The sequence below is a fragment of the Numida meleagris genome, chromosome 10 (genome assembly GCF_002078875.1).
Source record: "Numida meleagris isolate 19003 breed g44 Domestic line chromosome 10, NumMel1.0, whole genome shotgun sequence".
In the NCBI taxonomy this organism is placed as follows: Eukaryota; Metazoa; Chordata; class Aves; order Galliformes; family Numididae; genus Numida; species Numida meleagris.
Window position 1 is genome coordinate 2,354,837 of NC_034418.1, and position 15,183 is coordinate 2,370,019.

General features: G+C 41.7%; 1 protein-coding gene across 2 annotated transcripts in view; it reads left to right on the top strand.

Annotated features, from left to right (window-relative positions):
• The window catches only part of CBFB (core-binding factor beta subunit), a 42,359-nt gene that overhangs the window by 15,928 nt on the left and 11,248 nt on the right, over positions 1–15,183 (top strand). Inside the window, exons 4-5 of one of the 2 annotated variants that reach the window (XM_021408799.1) lie at positions 5,846–5,962; positions 10,539–10,634. In XM_021408799.1, coding sequence (XP_021264474.1) covers positions 5,846–5,962; positions 10,539–10,634 — 213 coding nt within the window. Of the gene's footprint in view, positions 1–5,845; positions 5,963–10,538; positions 10,666–15,183 lie in introns of both variants that reach the window. The other variant, XM_021408800.1, reaches the window with a different exon arrangement.

The following is a 15,183-nucleotide window of genomic DNA, read 5'->3' on the forward strand; positions in this document are numbered from 1 at the left end:
ATTTGTTCCTGACAGCGTGTTCATATTTCCACTGCTTTTTGTGATCTTAAAGCATGGTAGTATAAAAGGCTGCATTAGAAATGTATTTTCTTCTTTTTTTTTTTGAAGTGTAACAGGCTAGATGAAGACTATTAGCGAGCAGAGTGCTTTGTTCATATTATTTTGCTTGAGGAATTGACCTTGGTCATAGCTGATGAAAGAGAGCAGCCCTATTTCATTTTGCACGTTAAACTTTCCAGAAGTTCTTCTTGTGGCCTGTAAAAACTAACGCCTAGCAACTTGCATTGTTTGTCTGCTGGAGGTAGCACAGAGGAAAATGAAAAAGTTGGGAGGGGCTTTTTCCAAAGAATATTTCATGCTTCACAGTAGGCCTCATCATTCTCAGTCTTAAAAGCCTCTTAACAAACTACTTGCGAAGATATTCCACTTGAAGCTCTGCGTGTGCGAAGTTTAGACTTCAATAAAACCTTGTGTTTGCAGAGTGGAAGCTGTTTCAAGATGCAGCTTTCAAAATAACTTGAACTTTTTGTGTTTAAAGGCATTAGAATCAGATGCTTTGAAGCATGAGAGATGTAAGGATTGGTCAATGTTTGCTGACTTCTATGAGCTCTTCCAGTTTGTGGTGAGGTGGGGGGGGGGAAGTCACCAGGAGTGTGACAGGCTAAGTGGGATTCTTTCCCTCTGCTTCTCTTTACTCCTCCAGTCTCAGTTAAAGCCATGCTACAAGGGTTTTATTTCAGAATCACGTAGAGAATTGTTCTGTATTGATATTTACTTATTGAAATGACAGAGTCTGATAACTCAATTCCTGGCTTGGTTATTTTCCAGCAGTTTCTTTTTGATACTGGAAGTTGTGATTTAAATGTTGTCTGAAGCTTTGTGTGGAGCTGTCAGCTTTCACTAATCTAGATATTATTGTACTCGTTAGAACTATTCTTTTTCTGTAAATAACTCAGGATTTTAGCGTATGTATTCTGTTGCTGGATTTCAGAGATTTTCTTTCTTTCCTTTTAATTTCATAGCTTGCTTCTCCCCATGCTCTGCCCGCTGGTTAGGACCAGCTGTGGAAGCCTCCAGGGGAGCCATGGTGACTAGAGAATGGGTGCGACTCAGCACTCACACCAGATTTGTACGGGAAGACCACAGCACTGTATTCCTGGAAATATATATGCACTCCTTTGAGATTTCTGTTAAAGGCAACCAATGAATATAGAATTTCCTGTTTGAATAGATAATCTCCTTGTACTCAGCAGCGCGCAGAGAATCATGCAATGAGAAGCTGAAGTGATGAGGTTAGCCTTGACTGGTTCAGTGTCTTTGTCTCTTGGAGTAAATGTTTACGGCTGTTTCTGTCTTAGCGGTCAGTTTTCCATATTTAAGGTCGCTGCTGTCTAAATATTTAAAAGTGGGATATGATTCAGGGGAAGGTGGGATCAAAGCTGTACGTGGCTGGCCTGAGAGGCAGGTGGTGTGATGGGGCAGGGGTGCCTCAGAGCCAAGCGTCTTCTGAACGAGGGTGTTTTCCTCCAGCTGCTGGGGGATCAGAGTAGGAGGGGAGGCAGCACTGCCTTGCTGGGGTCTGGTGTTTCCTGAGAGTGAGGTTTATCCCCTCAGCGGGTATGGCTGCTGGGACTGTGGCAGCGAGAGCTGCGTGCACCTCTGGGGGAGGAAATGGCTCGGTTGCTGTAGGGAGAAGGAGTGCTTCTGTAACTGCAGGATGTGTGGATGGGGCGTACAGATAGCGTATCTGCGTCGCATCACTTCAGTACCCTGCTGTTGTAGATAAGGATTTACTAGAGGACAAAAATAGGATGTGAAACTGAGGTCAATTAAAACAGCTTTTTTTTTTCTTTCTTTCTTTTTTCTTTTTCTTTTTTTTTGCCTGTTTCACTGTATTCAAATCAAGTCTGGCTTTTGAAATACGGACAAATGGTGTGACATGAGCCAAGCCTGTGCTTTTTTTTTTTTTTGAAAGCAAAGCTAACTCAGTCAGAATTGGAAGAGAGGGCAGCTTATTTAAATGCAGGTGAAGAGAAATAATGTTTAGTAGTTCAAAGAGTATGGAAAGTGAGACATTATGCGTGAAGGTGTGGCACAGAGGACTGCTGATACGTCAGGAAAGCACAAACACAGCTCAGCTGCTTTGAGCCCCACAGAGTGTGTGGCATCTTCTCAAGGTGCGTGTGGTGTCATTCATCCTCGAGCCAGACAGTGTGCCAGGAGATAAGTGTGTTTACTCTTGCTGGTTGTTCAGTCAGCAAGCATTGTGTTTGTTCTAGCACTGAGAACCTGTTTTTGACATGAAAGTAGCACGTCTGCTTTTCGTCTTAGAATGTATATTTTTAATAACGTTACAGTGATTTATAGTGGGAGTTGGAAGTGGAAAATCTGGTTTAAAGTGAGATGAAGATTTGCATAACAGCCACCTGAATAAAAATTCAGCTGGCATAAACTAGTAAAAAGTACGGATTTCAATATGTGGCAGTTTACCTATGGCTCAAAATCTAAGTAGGCTGCTTCTTACAAGTCTGGCTTCTAAATGATGCTAGGGAAAGCACCAGATGGGTTGAGGATGGTTTATAAGATTATATAGACGCAGTTATCTGGGGTTAGCAACAAAACCTTGAAAGCGTTAGTCTAACAAAGTCACCTTTTATCTGGTTTTAATCCAAGTTTTATAGCTCAGTAATATTAAGGGAAAAATCGGGGTCTTTATAGAAATCAGGTGGCTTTTTCCTTTGCTGTCCTACTGTGGTTGTCTTAAGGCAATTTTCAAAATAGAGAATTCTGAAAGTTCTTTAAAGGTAACTTTGTGCTGGCTTTTGGGGTGTGCTAGCATCATGTGATTGTAGACAAGAGCAGTAATTTATTAATATTCTGTTAGGTTCGGAAATTGAAAGGGAACCAGCATGGCTTTATCTGAAAAGAAGGAAACGTGTGGTTAAACGGTTTTGGCTCCAGTCTTAGGTGGTTTCCATTCCCCAGAAAGAGGAGAGGGGAAAAGGAGTCTAAATTCCTTTCTCTACAATAAAGGAAAAAGCGCCGGTTTGCTTTATTGTGTGTTTTAATGAGAGAAAAGTTCCTGCATAAGCACATGTGGCTTCCAATGTGAATTATACTAAATTTGAATGATTACATGGTAACTTCAAAACTGAAATGGCTTGTTAAGAAATTCACCCTTTCAGAGTGAAAAATGTTTATTATCTGGGCTTTGGTGCTGGTAGTAATGAAAGCCTACTGAAACCAGTGGTTGAAGGGCTCTGATTGAGGAGCAGGGTACCTGATGCCCTATCTCGAAGGGTCAGGCTGCATGCTGGTGCTTCACGAACTGCTTTATCAGCAGCTCAGCTGCTGGTCCATGTGTCTGGAGCTGACAGTCGGCATTGGGAGTCACATCAGTTCTGCTAACTTGTTTCCCTTTCTTCCCCCTTGACTTCTGATAACTCGCAAAGCATTTCCAGCACTGCTCAACCTTCCAGGTGATGCTTATCTTAAGGCATTGGTTTTAAAGTACTGAGCCCTCAGCAGCTGCATCTGACTTTCCTGCTGTGTGCACTGAGCTACCTAAAGCTGGCACATCATGTGCTGGCAGCTGCAAGGACCAAGGCACTGAACAACAGCTGCTAAAACATGGTTGGACTAGATGATCTTGGAGGTCTTTTCCAACCTTGGGAATTCTAGGATTCTGTGGCAGTCAGCGTCAGCGTAAGGTTCCTAGACAGAGAAACAAGCAAACTTTAAAAAAACAAACAACAACAAGAAAACCAAAAAGATGACAGGGAAACAACTATGCATTCTGGAAATCTTGAAATCTCCTGGACTGAGGACTCCACATGTGGACGCAGTGCTCCAGGTGAGGTCTCACAGCACAGAGCAGAGGGGCAGACCTCCTCCCTGCCCTGCTGACTACGCTGCTTTGGATGCAGCCCAGGATCCAGTTGGCTTTTTGGGTGTGAGGGTACTGCGCTGGCTCACATCCAGCTGCCACCCGCTGGTACCCCCTGGTCCTTTTTGGCAGGACTGAGCTCTATCCTTTTGTCCTCCAGCTTCTTCTGATACTGGGGGTTGCCGTGACAATTTTTTACTGCAACTATATACATCCCTTGTCAGGTTTAGGGCGCTTTCTCCTCTTTGAATGATTCTGCCTTCTTAGAAGGGAATGACACTTGATTCTAATGGCCTCTTTAACTGTTTTCCACTTCTGAGCTAATTAAATGTATCACTTAAATGATACGCATACCACAAATTTATTTCCTGTGGGATGAATGAGTGAAGACTGTTGGAAGGGTGTTATGTTGTATCTGGTATGACTGAAATGGTTAATCATTATGGAGCTACTGTATGTTGTATTAATTGTGACTTCTAGTGTATGTTGATTTCTACTGAGGTATGACAAGTTGTAAAAACTAAGCTCAGTGGGCAAACCTTTTTGCAAATAACATTACTTGTCAGTCAGATTTGGGTTATTTTTCTGTTCCCTTTCTTCCACTCACGTTCATGCTGTTAGCTGCTTAGTTTTATTAGCGCAGCTTTGCACGAGGAAGATTTACCTTCCTTCTGTACAACCTGTAACTCTTGGCCCTCCCTCTTTCTGCCCGGTGACCTGATCTGCCCAGCATGGAGCCGAGCAGGTGAGTGCAGTCAGTGTGCTTTGAAGCACCCCATGGCCCTAAACATCAGTTACATCTTGCTGCTGAGGGCTTGCCAGAGGATGAATGTAGAGTGATTAAAGGAGATGCTGTGTGAAATTTCCCCTGGCTAGCTGGGCCCTTTCTGAAGACTGCTATTTTGAATGTCTAGGCAGCCCTTACATCTGGAACGGGTGCTGGCCTGTGTGCATGCTTTGCCTCTCTGGCAATTGAGCAGAGACAAACTTCTGTTTTGTGAGTGGTTTGACTTGCCAAGTAGGCTGAAATAACTACTAGAGACTGATTTCCCCTCCTTCCCCTCCCCCCCCGTGATTTGGATAATTCAGCTATGTGAGTTGCTTTTGGTTTGTTTTTTATTCTTTGTGTGACTGATCTTATTAAATAGAGGGTGTTAAACTTGTTTAGTGTTGTCTTTGCTTCTTTTTAAATTTCCTGTGTAGAGATAATCTCTGGTCTTTAGAAGGGGAAATGCTTCTATTTTAAATCACTGTATCATCTTCTGTTATCTGGTAGGGAATTATGCTTGTGCACTGTTCTTGCTGCTGTTTGGGGCACTGTGCAAATTGAAGCTGGAGGTGGGTTTTGATCATCTGGTGTTGCTTCTTTTGAAAAGCCTTTCGCAAATGCTGGCATACAGAAGGGAAGACTTTATTATTTTCAGCATGGTGTGAACACAGAATGGATTTCTCTGAATTCTGGCTTGCAAAGCTGAGGGCTGAAGCGGGTGCTTGCTTCTGGTTGAAAAAACTCACATGTGGAATAAAATGCAGTGGTTTTTGGGAGGAGGAGAGCGTACTCATTTAACCATTTAAACGTGCTGTGAAGGATCTTCCCTGTCTGGCAGCATGCCACTCTCCTTGTGGCACAAAGGTAAGCTGACAAGAGAAGTGGTTACTTTAATTTGAAAGCAGTACTGGAATTCTAACCAAATCCTGGTGCACGCCAGTTTAGAAAATGAGAACACAGCTTAAATTTATTCCATCCAGTATAGCAGGCAGGAGTTACAGCTTTCATTTGATTAAAATGAGTTCTTGGAAAGGAGGCAGGGGAAGCTGTGAAGTGGAGTTTCATGTTACCGGTTGGCTTGGGTGTTCTTCTAAGAATATAGACAGAAGCTTCCCGCGTTGCTATTTTCATTGTGCAGGCATGTGTGTAATGCTTTCAAATTTATAGCAAGTGCTTTGCGTTTATTTCAGGTGTACTTGAAGGCACCTATGATTCTCAATGGTGTCTGTGTAATCTGGAAAGGCTGGATAGATCTACAGAGACTGGATGGTATGGGCTGCCTGGAATTTGATGAAGAAAGAGCACAGGTAAGACAGCCTGCCTAAGCTACTGTGCCTTAGATGTTCCTCCTTCTGGAGGAAAACGTGTAGTCAGGTAACAATTGCACAAACTAATTTGCATGCTTTCACCTTTCACTTGGTGTACAAATTGCATAGAAAGCTAACAGTACAGAAGTAGAAATAGATGGTTGAAGCTAAACCAGTGTTGTAATTAGGGTGAAGCGTTAGGGGCAGGAATCATCTGTAGCTCACAACATTGTGATGCTTCTTAGGACTGTTACTGTGCTACAGACTAATAAACCTGAAAGTATTTGTGAAGCTATTAGTGTAGCTTGAAACAACTTGACTAGCAAGTCTTTTCTAACTGAGTACTTTACCTTTTTTGTTTCTTTTTTCAAAGTAGGCTTTTTGTTACATGGTGGGAAGGGGAAAAACAAGAGGGGCACGGGGCAGGGTAGGAGTGGGATGAATGGGGCTTTTTTCTCTGTAACAGTGGTAGGCAGCTTTCTTAACCTATAGCAGCTTTTGAGAAACTTAATTCCTATTTGCTGGCTTCCTACTGCTGAAGAAACTTTCTCTAAGAGCTGAATCTTTGAACATGCACAAGAACAAAAGTAGACACTGAGGAAATCAATTTTTAAGTGCATATTACTTATATAAGCTTCACTTACGCAGCTGTAGAGTTCCCTAATTTAGTCAGACTTAAGACAGACCTTGTCTGTTCCACTCTGTGCATCTCCTTCTCAGCCCTCCTCGGGGTTTCCCTTTTAGTCATAGCCTCAGCTGGTCACTCCTTAACAAGTAGGAACCTTTAAATTCCACTTATATGCGAAGAGCATTTATTTATTCCACATGTGCAGAACTGGAGGGCATACTGATTCATTTGTCTCCATTCAAGAGCTGAAAGTATTCAAATCAGACTTCGTGTGGAGATGTGTAATTTCAAGCTTTGTGGAGCCTCACCTCCCTCAGACTTAAGAAACCAATGTGTACATCAGTGAGATTATGTTCTTGTGACTGTATTCTGCCTTAAATACACGTACTTCATGTCAAAACTGTGTCTTTGAAATAGTTGTAGCCCAGAATCGATGCCAATCTAATCTGAGAATAGTCCTTCCTCCTTTTGTTTATCTGCAAGAAATGCCACGGAGCCAAACTTTTCCACTCTCACTTCTTCCAGGGCTGGGTGTCAGCATTTGGGACAGCTAAGCTCCTGCTGCAGCCGTGTTTTCTTTTTTTTTTTTTAAAAAAAAAAAGCATGTAACTGCTGTGACACCATGGATGAGAACTCCCTTATCTTGCACATTAAGGTCAGATATAGCCCCCTGAGGACTGTGCAAGAAAAAATGTCCTGGTCCACACCTGTTACGTTTGGTATGTAAGGCTAAGTTGTGTGACTGAGCTGAGAGGAGACTGACTGGGGTGTGTGCTCAGGAGCTGATAGTGTCACTCTTCTCTAAAACTGGATAGCTCCTGAAAGTAGAGGGAGGGTCAAGTGGCCTTTGGGATCAATTTTTCTTTTCTAATTTCATGACGTGTTTTTGCATGCTCTAAGATTATTTTAGTTTTCTGATATGTATACTGTCTTAATTACATGGAATAATTCTTTACAGGTGTCTTCAGGGAATATTTGTGCACTGAGCATGTGATTTGTTGTTTATTTTGTATTTTTTGTGAGGGAATTTATGCATACACTCAGGTGTCAGTGCTTTCTTGTGTTTCAAGTTCAGAGTGCTGAGCTGGAAATACTATGTGCTGTATCTACAGAAGTATATTTGCACTAGACTACAAGTGCATAATCTATTTTCAGTTTGTGCTTCTGAGCATCAGCAGTTAAGTTTGTGTTAAGAGCAAGACAGGGGAAAAAAAGAATAAGAATTTTAAAGGTGGTGCGTCAGTTATATTGTTCTGTGTTTGTTAGTATTGTCAATCTTTTGCATTGCTTAGTTTCTCTTTTCCTTTATCTGTCATCTGCTTCCTTTCTTAAACATGTTTTAATATTGCTCGTGGCAATTGAGCTAACTGCTGATGTTGATCCCCATGTTACACTGGTGTCAGGGTGGGTTCAGGTGCTTCCAGCTGTGTGGCACAGTGCCTGTGGTGCTCCTGCTTTTGTCACGTGAGTCTTAGTGACATTCATCATCCCCCTCCCCACCGCCCCTGCCATTTTTGGGAAAGCTTGCTTTATGCAAATCTAATGCTCTTGCATTTTCCTATCTTTTAACACTTCTTACTAGTACTTGGGATCAGATGCACTTCTTCCTTGTTGCCACAGTTTTGAAATTCTATCCTTCAGCAGGTCAAAAAATATTTCAGGAAGAAAAGCCACGTGCACAATAAAATACTTCAACTGTAACTTTTAAGCTAGCATTCTTTCTATGTAATTCACAGCAAATTAGTATCTTCCTCCTAAGCAGCCTTGCCTTTTGCTACTGGGGGCCTTGGTTCAGCTGCTTGTTTAGCCTTCTGTTGGACTAACACAGTGCTTGTGTACCTTCTCCATCCAGCTCTGAAATATCTCTGAGTTTGCTGTTTGCCCAGGGTCTCAGTGAAAGACTGTTTTTGACTTCTGTGCTTTTGTGCGTCTCCTGTAATACAACGTTCTTGCTACGTAGCTTCTGTAGTTGAAGTTGTTATTCTACAGGCTTGTCCTGCTGGGCTGTTCTGGTGGGTAGGTGGGGTGTGAGTAAGTCTCTCCTTTGTGGGTTTTGTTTTCTTGGCTTTGAGGCTGTTTTTCTCTGTTCTCATACTGACACGGTTCATGTTTTACTAATTCTTTTCATTAGTGGGCTCCTATCAGAAGCATTTCTCCTGAATAAAGCTAAGGTGGATGTAATTACTTTGGGTGATTTGGGTGACATTTGAAAAAGGGTAGTTGAACTCCTGCTGTATGAGTTTCAGAGATGTTTAACTTGTCTCCTAATGCATCACTAAAGCCAAAGTGGGATTTTTTAGTATATATTTTTTATTTAAAATTGCATTCTGATGGTTTTTTCCCTTCGTTTGACGTTAATAAACCAGTGTTTCAGCTGTCAGCATGTGTTCATTGTGGATGTCAACGTACTGATTCTTTTCTGAAATTCTAATTTAGCTTTTTTTTGGTTTATGACCATTTTTAAAAAATATCCTGGCTGAGGCCGTGCTAGCTTTTTATTACATGACCACTTCAAATGGTAGTAAAATGCAAAAATCTCGTACAGAAAAATCTGCTTTCATTTAAGTTTGTCCCCCCGAAAATGTAAGAGGGTGACGATGACGTATGTAGCTGCTGTACACCAGAAATAAGGCAGATTTTCTGCCATCGTCAGAGAGACAAACCTATCTCATATTTTCTCTACTGCATTATTAAGAACAAAATTACTTTCTACTGTGAGATCTCAGTTGCTACCTCTTGCCTGAACTGAAATTAAGATAACTATAAAGGTCCGAACTCTGCTTTTAAAAATAAGTCAGACTTCTCTTACGGGCAGCTTTAAAGATTGCCTTTGAGTGCAGCTTTCTGGGGAGCTGGGCGCGCGGTTATTGACTGACAGCTGTTTGTCTCTAACTGTGCTAGGCCACGAGGGGCTCTCATTCACATCACTTCACAGAGCCCCTTCAAGGGAGCGTGATTGTGCCGAGGGCGAAAAAAGCCATTTAACATTCTCTCAGACTAAAGATGTTTGAACTGAAATTAAAAAATTTATGCGCTTAATCCCTCGGTGTATTAACATTTAGTTGGTTTCTCACAATGTTTTTGTCCTCTAACAGTCAAGGTTGGGATTTTTACTTTTAGGAGAACTGTCGACTTGAAAATAGTGTGCGTATATGGGAATGATGAGCAGAGTTAGCAATAATTATAGCTGGAAAGTTATGAGGAGAGAGAAGTAATGCTGCTTATCCCTTGCTGCCTTCTTGATATTTCCAGCGTTAGTTTATTAAATGTATTTTCATGTGTAATCCACCCTTAAGAATAAGCAGTGAAGTTGTTGAAAAACTATAGGTTTCCTCTGCGTTATGTGTGCATGTGTATCTATCAGTGGAGGAATAATTTCTGCTTTGTGTTTTTCAGCTAAATTTAAATTATCTAAATATGTAAGGCTTATAAATGTTCATGTTGCTGTACCTTCAGCAGCTTTGGATAAAATTGAGAATTGGTCTGTAACTTGGATGTAAATTTTTAAATGGAAGATAATTAAATGACCATTGTATATGCCGTGCTGCTAATGAACTCCCTCAGTATACCTATGAATATTGTCTTCAAAATCACTTCTGTAAGGAAATAAAATGTATTGCCTCCTTCATCTAACTTCTGAGAATTCCTAGCTTTCAGAACATTTCGCAGCATTTAAAATGTCTTCTGACAAGCCATTCTCCTTCGAAAGTGTATTTAAGTAATAGCTGTAGCTGTACTGCAGCTTCAGTTACCTCTGCTGTAGTGATGAAGGTAGGTAGTAATCTCTTAATTTACAGTAGCAGTTGCTGGAACTGATCTGTGATCTAGCTGGTTCTGTAAGACATATTTGTCTTCTCAGTCAAGTGATCCCTAATATTCAAAAGAAACGTTCATCTGATGGAAATGAGGGTAACCTTTTGTGTCGCTTTGTGTCATGTGGTTTGGTAGCAGGAGGATGCATTGGCACAACAAGCCTTTGAAGAAGCTCGAAGAAGAACCCGCGAATTCGAAGACAGAGACAGGTCTCATCGGGAGGAAATGGAGGTGAGGGTTTCACAGCTGCTGTCAGTAACTGGTTAGTACTTTCCCAAAACTTTAGATCGTTTTTATTAATTTGTGTGTACAATGTCATGGATTTTGTTTGTTGTCCAGTTTTGTTGTGTACAAATTACAAAATGTGTTGCTTCAAAGTCTTCCTAAAAAAAAAAAAAAGAATTCTGAATGTTTGAAGCCTTGTCAAGAATTCAGATTTCTAGCCTTTCTAACCTCGCTGTAGGTGATCTTAATTTGTGGGTGTTTGAGCTGTAAGACTATACTAGTTTGCAGAGCTGCCATATCTCTGGCAGATGTGAGGGCATCTTTTGCTCTGTGCATCTCCCATGGACACAGAAGAAGCTTGGGGAAATGCTGGCAGGTAGTTTGGCTATTCCACATTGTGGAAAACATTACCAATGGCCTTAATCACATGCTACAGTCTGCTTTCTCCTACAGGTCATGCTTTGTTTTCCTCTCACTGTTTCTTACTTGTGGGGAGTCTTACTCCTCTCCTCCATTTCACTGATATGGTTCTCACTACCCTGTGCTTTGCTTCTTTAGGGCCCCACAGTCTTAAATCTTTTTTTTATTAGAGCAGAAATTACTGGGATTAAGAAAAGAGGAGCCAGAAAAGGGAATGGAAACCAGCTGCTCTAAGATGTTAGAAAGACAGGAGCTGTTAGAGGATGAGTGATACATAAGGAGAGTTGGCAAGTTAAGACAGGCTGTAGGTCAGCCAGAGACAAGGGATAAAACTGAAGGAGTTTGAATTTATCTCCCTAACTTTCTTTCTTACACCCTGCTTAAAGTACAGTCTGGCCTGAATCGTAGGATGGCTTGTGTTGGGAGGGACACTGAAGATCAAGTAGTTAGAACCCCTCTGCCATGGGCTTGTTGCCATCCCTCAGCTCGGGCTGCCCAAGTCCCATCCAGCTTGGGCTTGGGCACCTCCAGGGGTGGATCATCCAGAGCTTTGCTGAGCAGTTTGGGCCAGGCCCTCACCACCTCTTGCATAAAGAATTTCCTCCTAACATCTAATCTAAATCTCTCCTTTTTTTAGTTTGAAACCATTCCCCCTTGTCCTATCACTATAAAACACTGTAAAAAGTTGGTCTCCTATTTATAAGCTCCCTTCAAGTACTGGAAGGCCATAATGAGGTGTCCTGGAAGCATTCTCTTCCCCGAGCTAAACAAGCCCATTTCCCTCAGCCTATCTTCATAGAAAAGGTGCTCCAGCCCTTTGATCATCTCCATGACCTCCTCTGGACCCACTCCAACAACTCCGTGCCTTCCTGTGCCAGAAGCCCCAGGCTTTGATGCAGTACTGCAGGTGGTGCCTCACAAGGGCAGAGCAGAGGGGGACAATTGCCTCCCTGCCTGCCGCCACCCCGCTTTTGGTGTGAGCAAACGTGACCAATCTGCTGCTTCTCAGGTTTTTAGAAAACATTGTTACTGCTAAGCTGCTTTTCTTCTGGCGTCTTCACTGATAGCTGAGATGGTTAAACAACTACTTTCTTCCAAGTGAGAATGGAAGACACTGAGTATGACAGTGAGAAGGGGAGAGAGATTCAAAGAATAATACCTATCACTCTGAAGAGATTGCCAGTGTTCTTGCAGACCCTGGTGTGGCCAGGTCAGATGTCAGCTGTAGCAAAGATAAAATCCTTGGCTTGGAAGCCTCTGTACTGTTGAATCCTTGGAATAGCTGGACTACCTGGATCATTTTTGTCTCTGTTACATCATAGCTGGAAACTGTGAGTTCAAAAGGAAGGTAGAATCTTACTGTTTGTAGAGATCTGAGGCAGCCTGTCTCAGTTTTAACTATGCTGTAGGGACTGGAAGGCCAACCTTACATCTTTTACCATAATTTACATCAAGCTTTACCTGTTTTTCTTTACAATACCCTTCTTACCCATTCCTGTTACTGTGCTAACTAAATGCATAAAGTTGGGGTTTTTTTTGAGGGGGGTGGGGGGGGAAAAAAGACTTCCTCAAACTTCTGCAGTTCTGTGGGATTTGATTCTTCAAGTATAGAAACCCCTTGTTGCAGCTAAGATGCACAGAAACTCTCAACTAACAGTGAGATTGAGGTAATATCGAGCATCTGGGTCTTCATAAGGGACAGCAAAGCTCGTGACAGTAAGATGCAAACAACATCCCTGGCCAGCTGCAGGAGTTGGATTGGATAACTTCTGCAAATTCATAGAATCATAGAATGGCTTGGGTTGAAAAGGACCTCAAAGATCATCGAGTCTCAACCCCTCTGCCAAGTGCAGGGTCGCCAACCACTAGACCAGGCTGCCCAGAGCCACGTCCAGTCTGGCCTTGAATGCCTCCAGGGACGGGGCATCCACAACCTCCCTGGACAACCAGATCCAGTGCGTCACCACCCTCTGTGTGAAAAACTTCCTCCTAAAAAAGGAGGACAGCAGGCAGTTGTTATTAAATGATGTCATTATTAGCTGCCAGTACCCGTTTTTCTCTTAAAATAAGAATAGTTGTCGTCTCATCTCTGAAGCACTGGCATAGATCACCTACAGAAAGGAAGAAAAGAACAAATGGCTATCTTGAAATGTGTTTAAACAGAATGAAAAAGTCACCAAATTCGAAGTTAATTTGTGATGTCAAATACAGATGTCTTTTCTAATAATTGCAACACATTTTGTTATGTGCTTTATTTTTTTTATATTACTGTATATGTTTTAATGTGTTTAAACACTCTGGGTCACAAGACTGCACAAAAATCAGAATCTGAGGGTTAGGGTATAGACTTTCAGTGCATTCCTCAGGAGGAATCAGGTTTCCAAGTCAGGCATTGTTTGCCTGACTTTCAGGCAGTTGTATTCTAATGCAGCATTCAGGCAGAATCAAATGGACCTTAATTAGAAAGCACTTAAATGAGGTGCTTGTGATCATCGTAAAATTCTGAATAGAAAGGAAGGTATAAATGTGCATTCACGTTTGTTGTATTTATGCCCTCCACTGAGTTTTCCTATGATCTCAGTGTTGGACATTTTGAAAACACGGTTTGACAGTTCCAAAATATTGCACACAGTTCCAATAGGTCCAGTTGTATCTTTGGTTGCAGTACAGAGATGGCACTTGAAGGCTTTTATAGGGCAGTTAGAAATGGTGGATTCTAAGCATGCTGAGTGAATTTTGATTTGTTATACTACAGACAGAGCTCCCCACAGCATAGACAGCATAATGTTACGCGTTTCACCGTTACTAAAACTTCAGATTTGTCTTTCCCGCTAAGCGTGGCATGGGCAGTGCAACTTGAAATTGCCAGATGTGGAACAGCATCTCATCAGCATTAAGGATTACTTTAGGAATTGCGACACTGTCTGTAAAAAGCAGTTTTCCTACTGTAGAATTAAAGGCATTTCAGCACTAATAGAGACCAGACTCTACGCTGGTGGGGGAGGGAAGGAGAATCCTGCAGTATTCCACCCACTCCTATCCTAAACAGACGTGCCAGCTCTTTGGAAGCATTCATCCGTCCAAAGCCTGGCAGCATCTGAAAGTGATCAGATTCAATTCCTTACTTATAAAGCTTTCTGTAGAAAAGATTCCCTACTCTTAAGTCTCTCTGTAGAGTTTTAAAACAAAGTGGTATATTCTTGCCTTGGAGTGATCCCTGCGAAGCTTGTTGAACCATTAAAGTGGCTTGTATGGGGCAGTTGGGGGTGGTAAGACTTTGAAAAGGGGGAAAAGAGCAAGTGAGTAACAAATTAGAGACGATTACTTTTCTAATTTTAATTAAGTTTCCTTTCTTATTCATTTTAAAAAAAAAAAACAACTCACCAGCTCGGCATGCTCTGAGGTTTGTTTGCCCTCCTTTTGTCATGTAGTATGCTTCCTATTGATGACTTCAGTAGCGCAACAGATCTGTATTTTAATGAGGAAAGAATCAGTAGTGGCTGGTCAGTCATGCTCTGTTTTTCCAAAAGCGACTGTGTTCTGGTTCAGTCACAGCATTCATCCTAACACGAGTAAGGTGTTATACTGTTGAGTGAGAATGGATTTAATCAATTTGCTTCAAGTTTTTAGGTTTCTCCAAGTTGAAATGTGTCCTGTTATACTTCTGGCGTCTTTCAGTTTTGAATTAAGATGGTGTTGCTTACTGTCAGTTTATGTAGGTTGGTCACATCAGATACCACAAATCCTACCTCACTGCACTCAGAGTTCCTCTGTTTCAAAGATGCTTTTGAAGTCAGTGAGTGTTTTTAATTAATGCTTTCAAAATTAATAATGTATTCTAATGGCTTTCACTTTTCACAAAAATACTGGAATGCTGAGACAGTAAATATTTAATGATGCACACGAAGAAAGACCTTATCCCCAGGTAAAGCATATTGTAAAAATAAATAATTGTATGAAGTTTCACAGAGCTGCGTAGCAAACTTACCCTCTCTAGTGACTTCCTACCCACTGAAGACTGACTTTGCTTTCCCTAAGCAAGCACCACCACATCAAACAGATACATGAATTTGAAATATTTGTGCTGTGTTTCCCTCAGCCAGACTAATAAGAGGAGGAAGGGAGGAGGAATGGC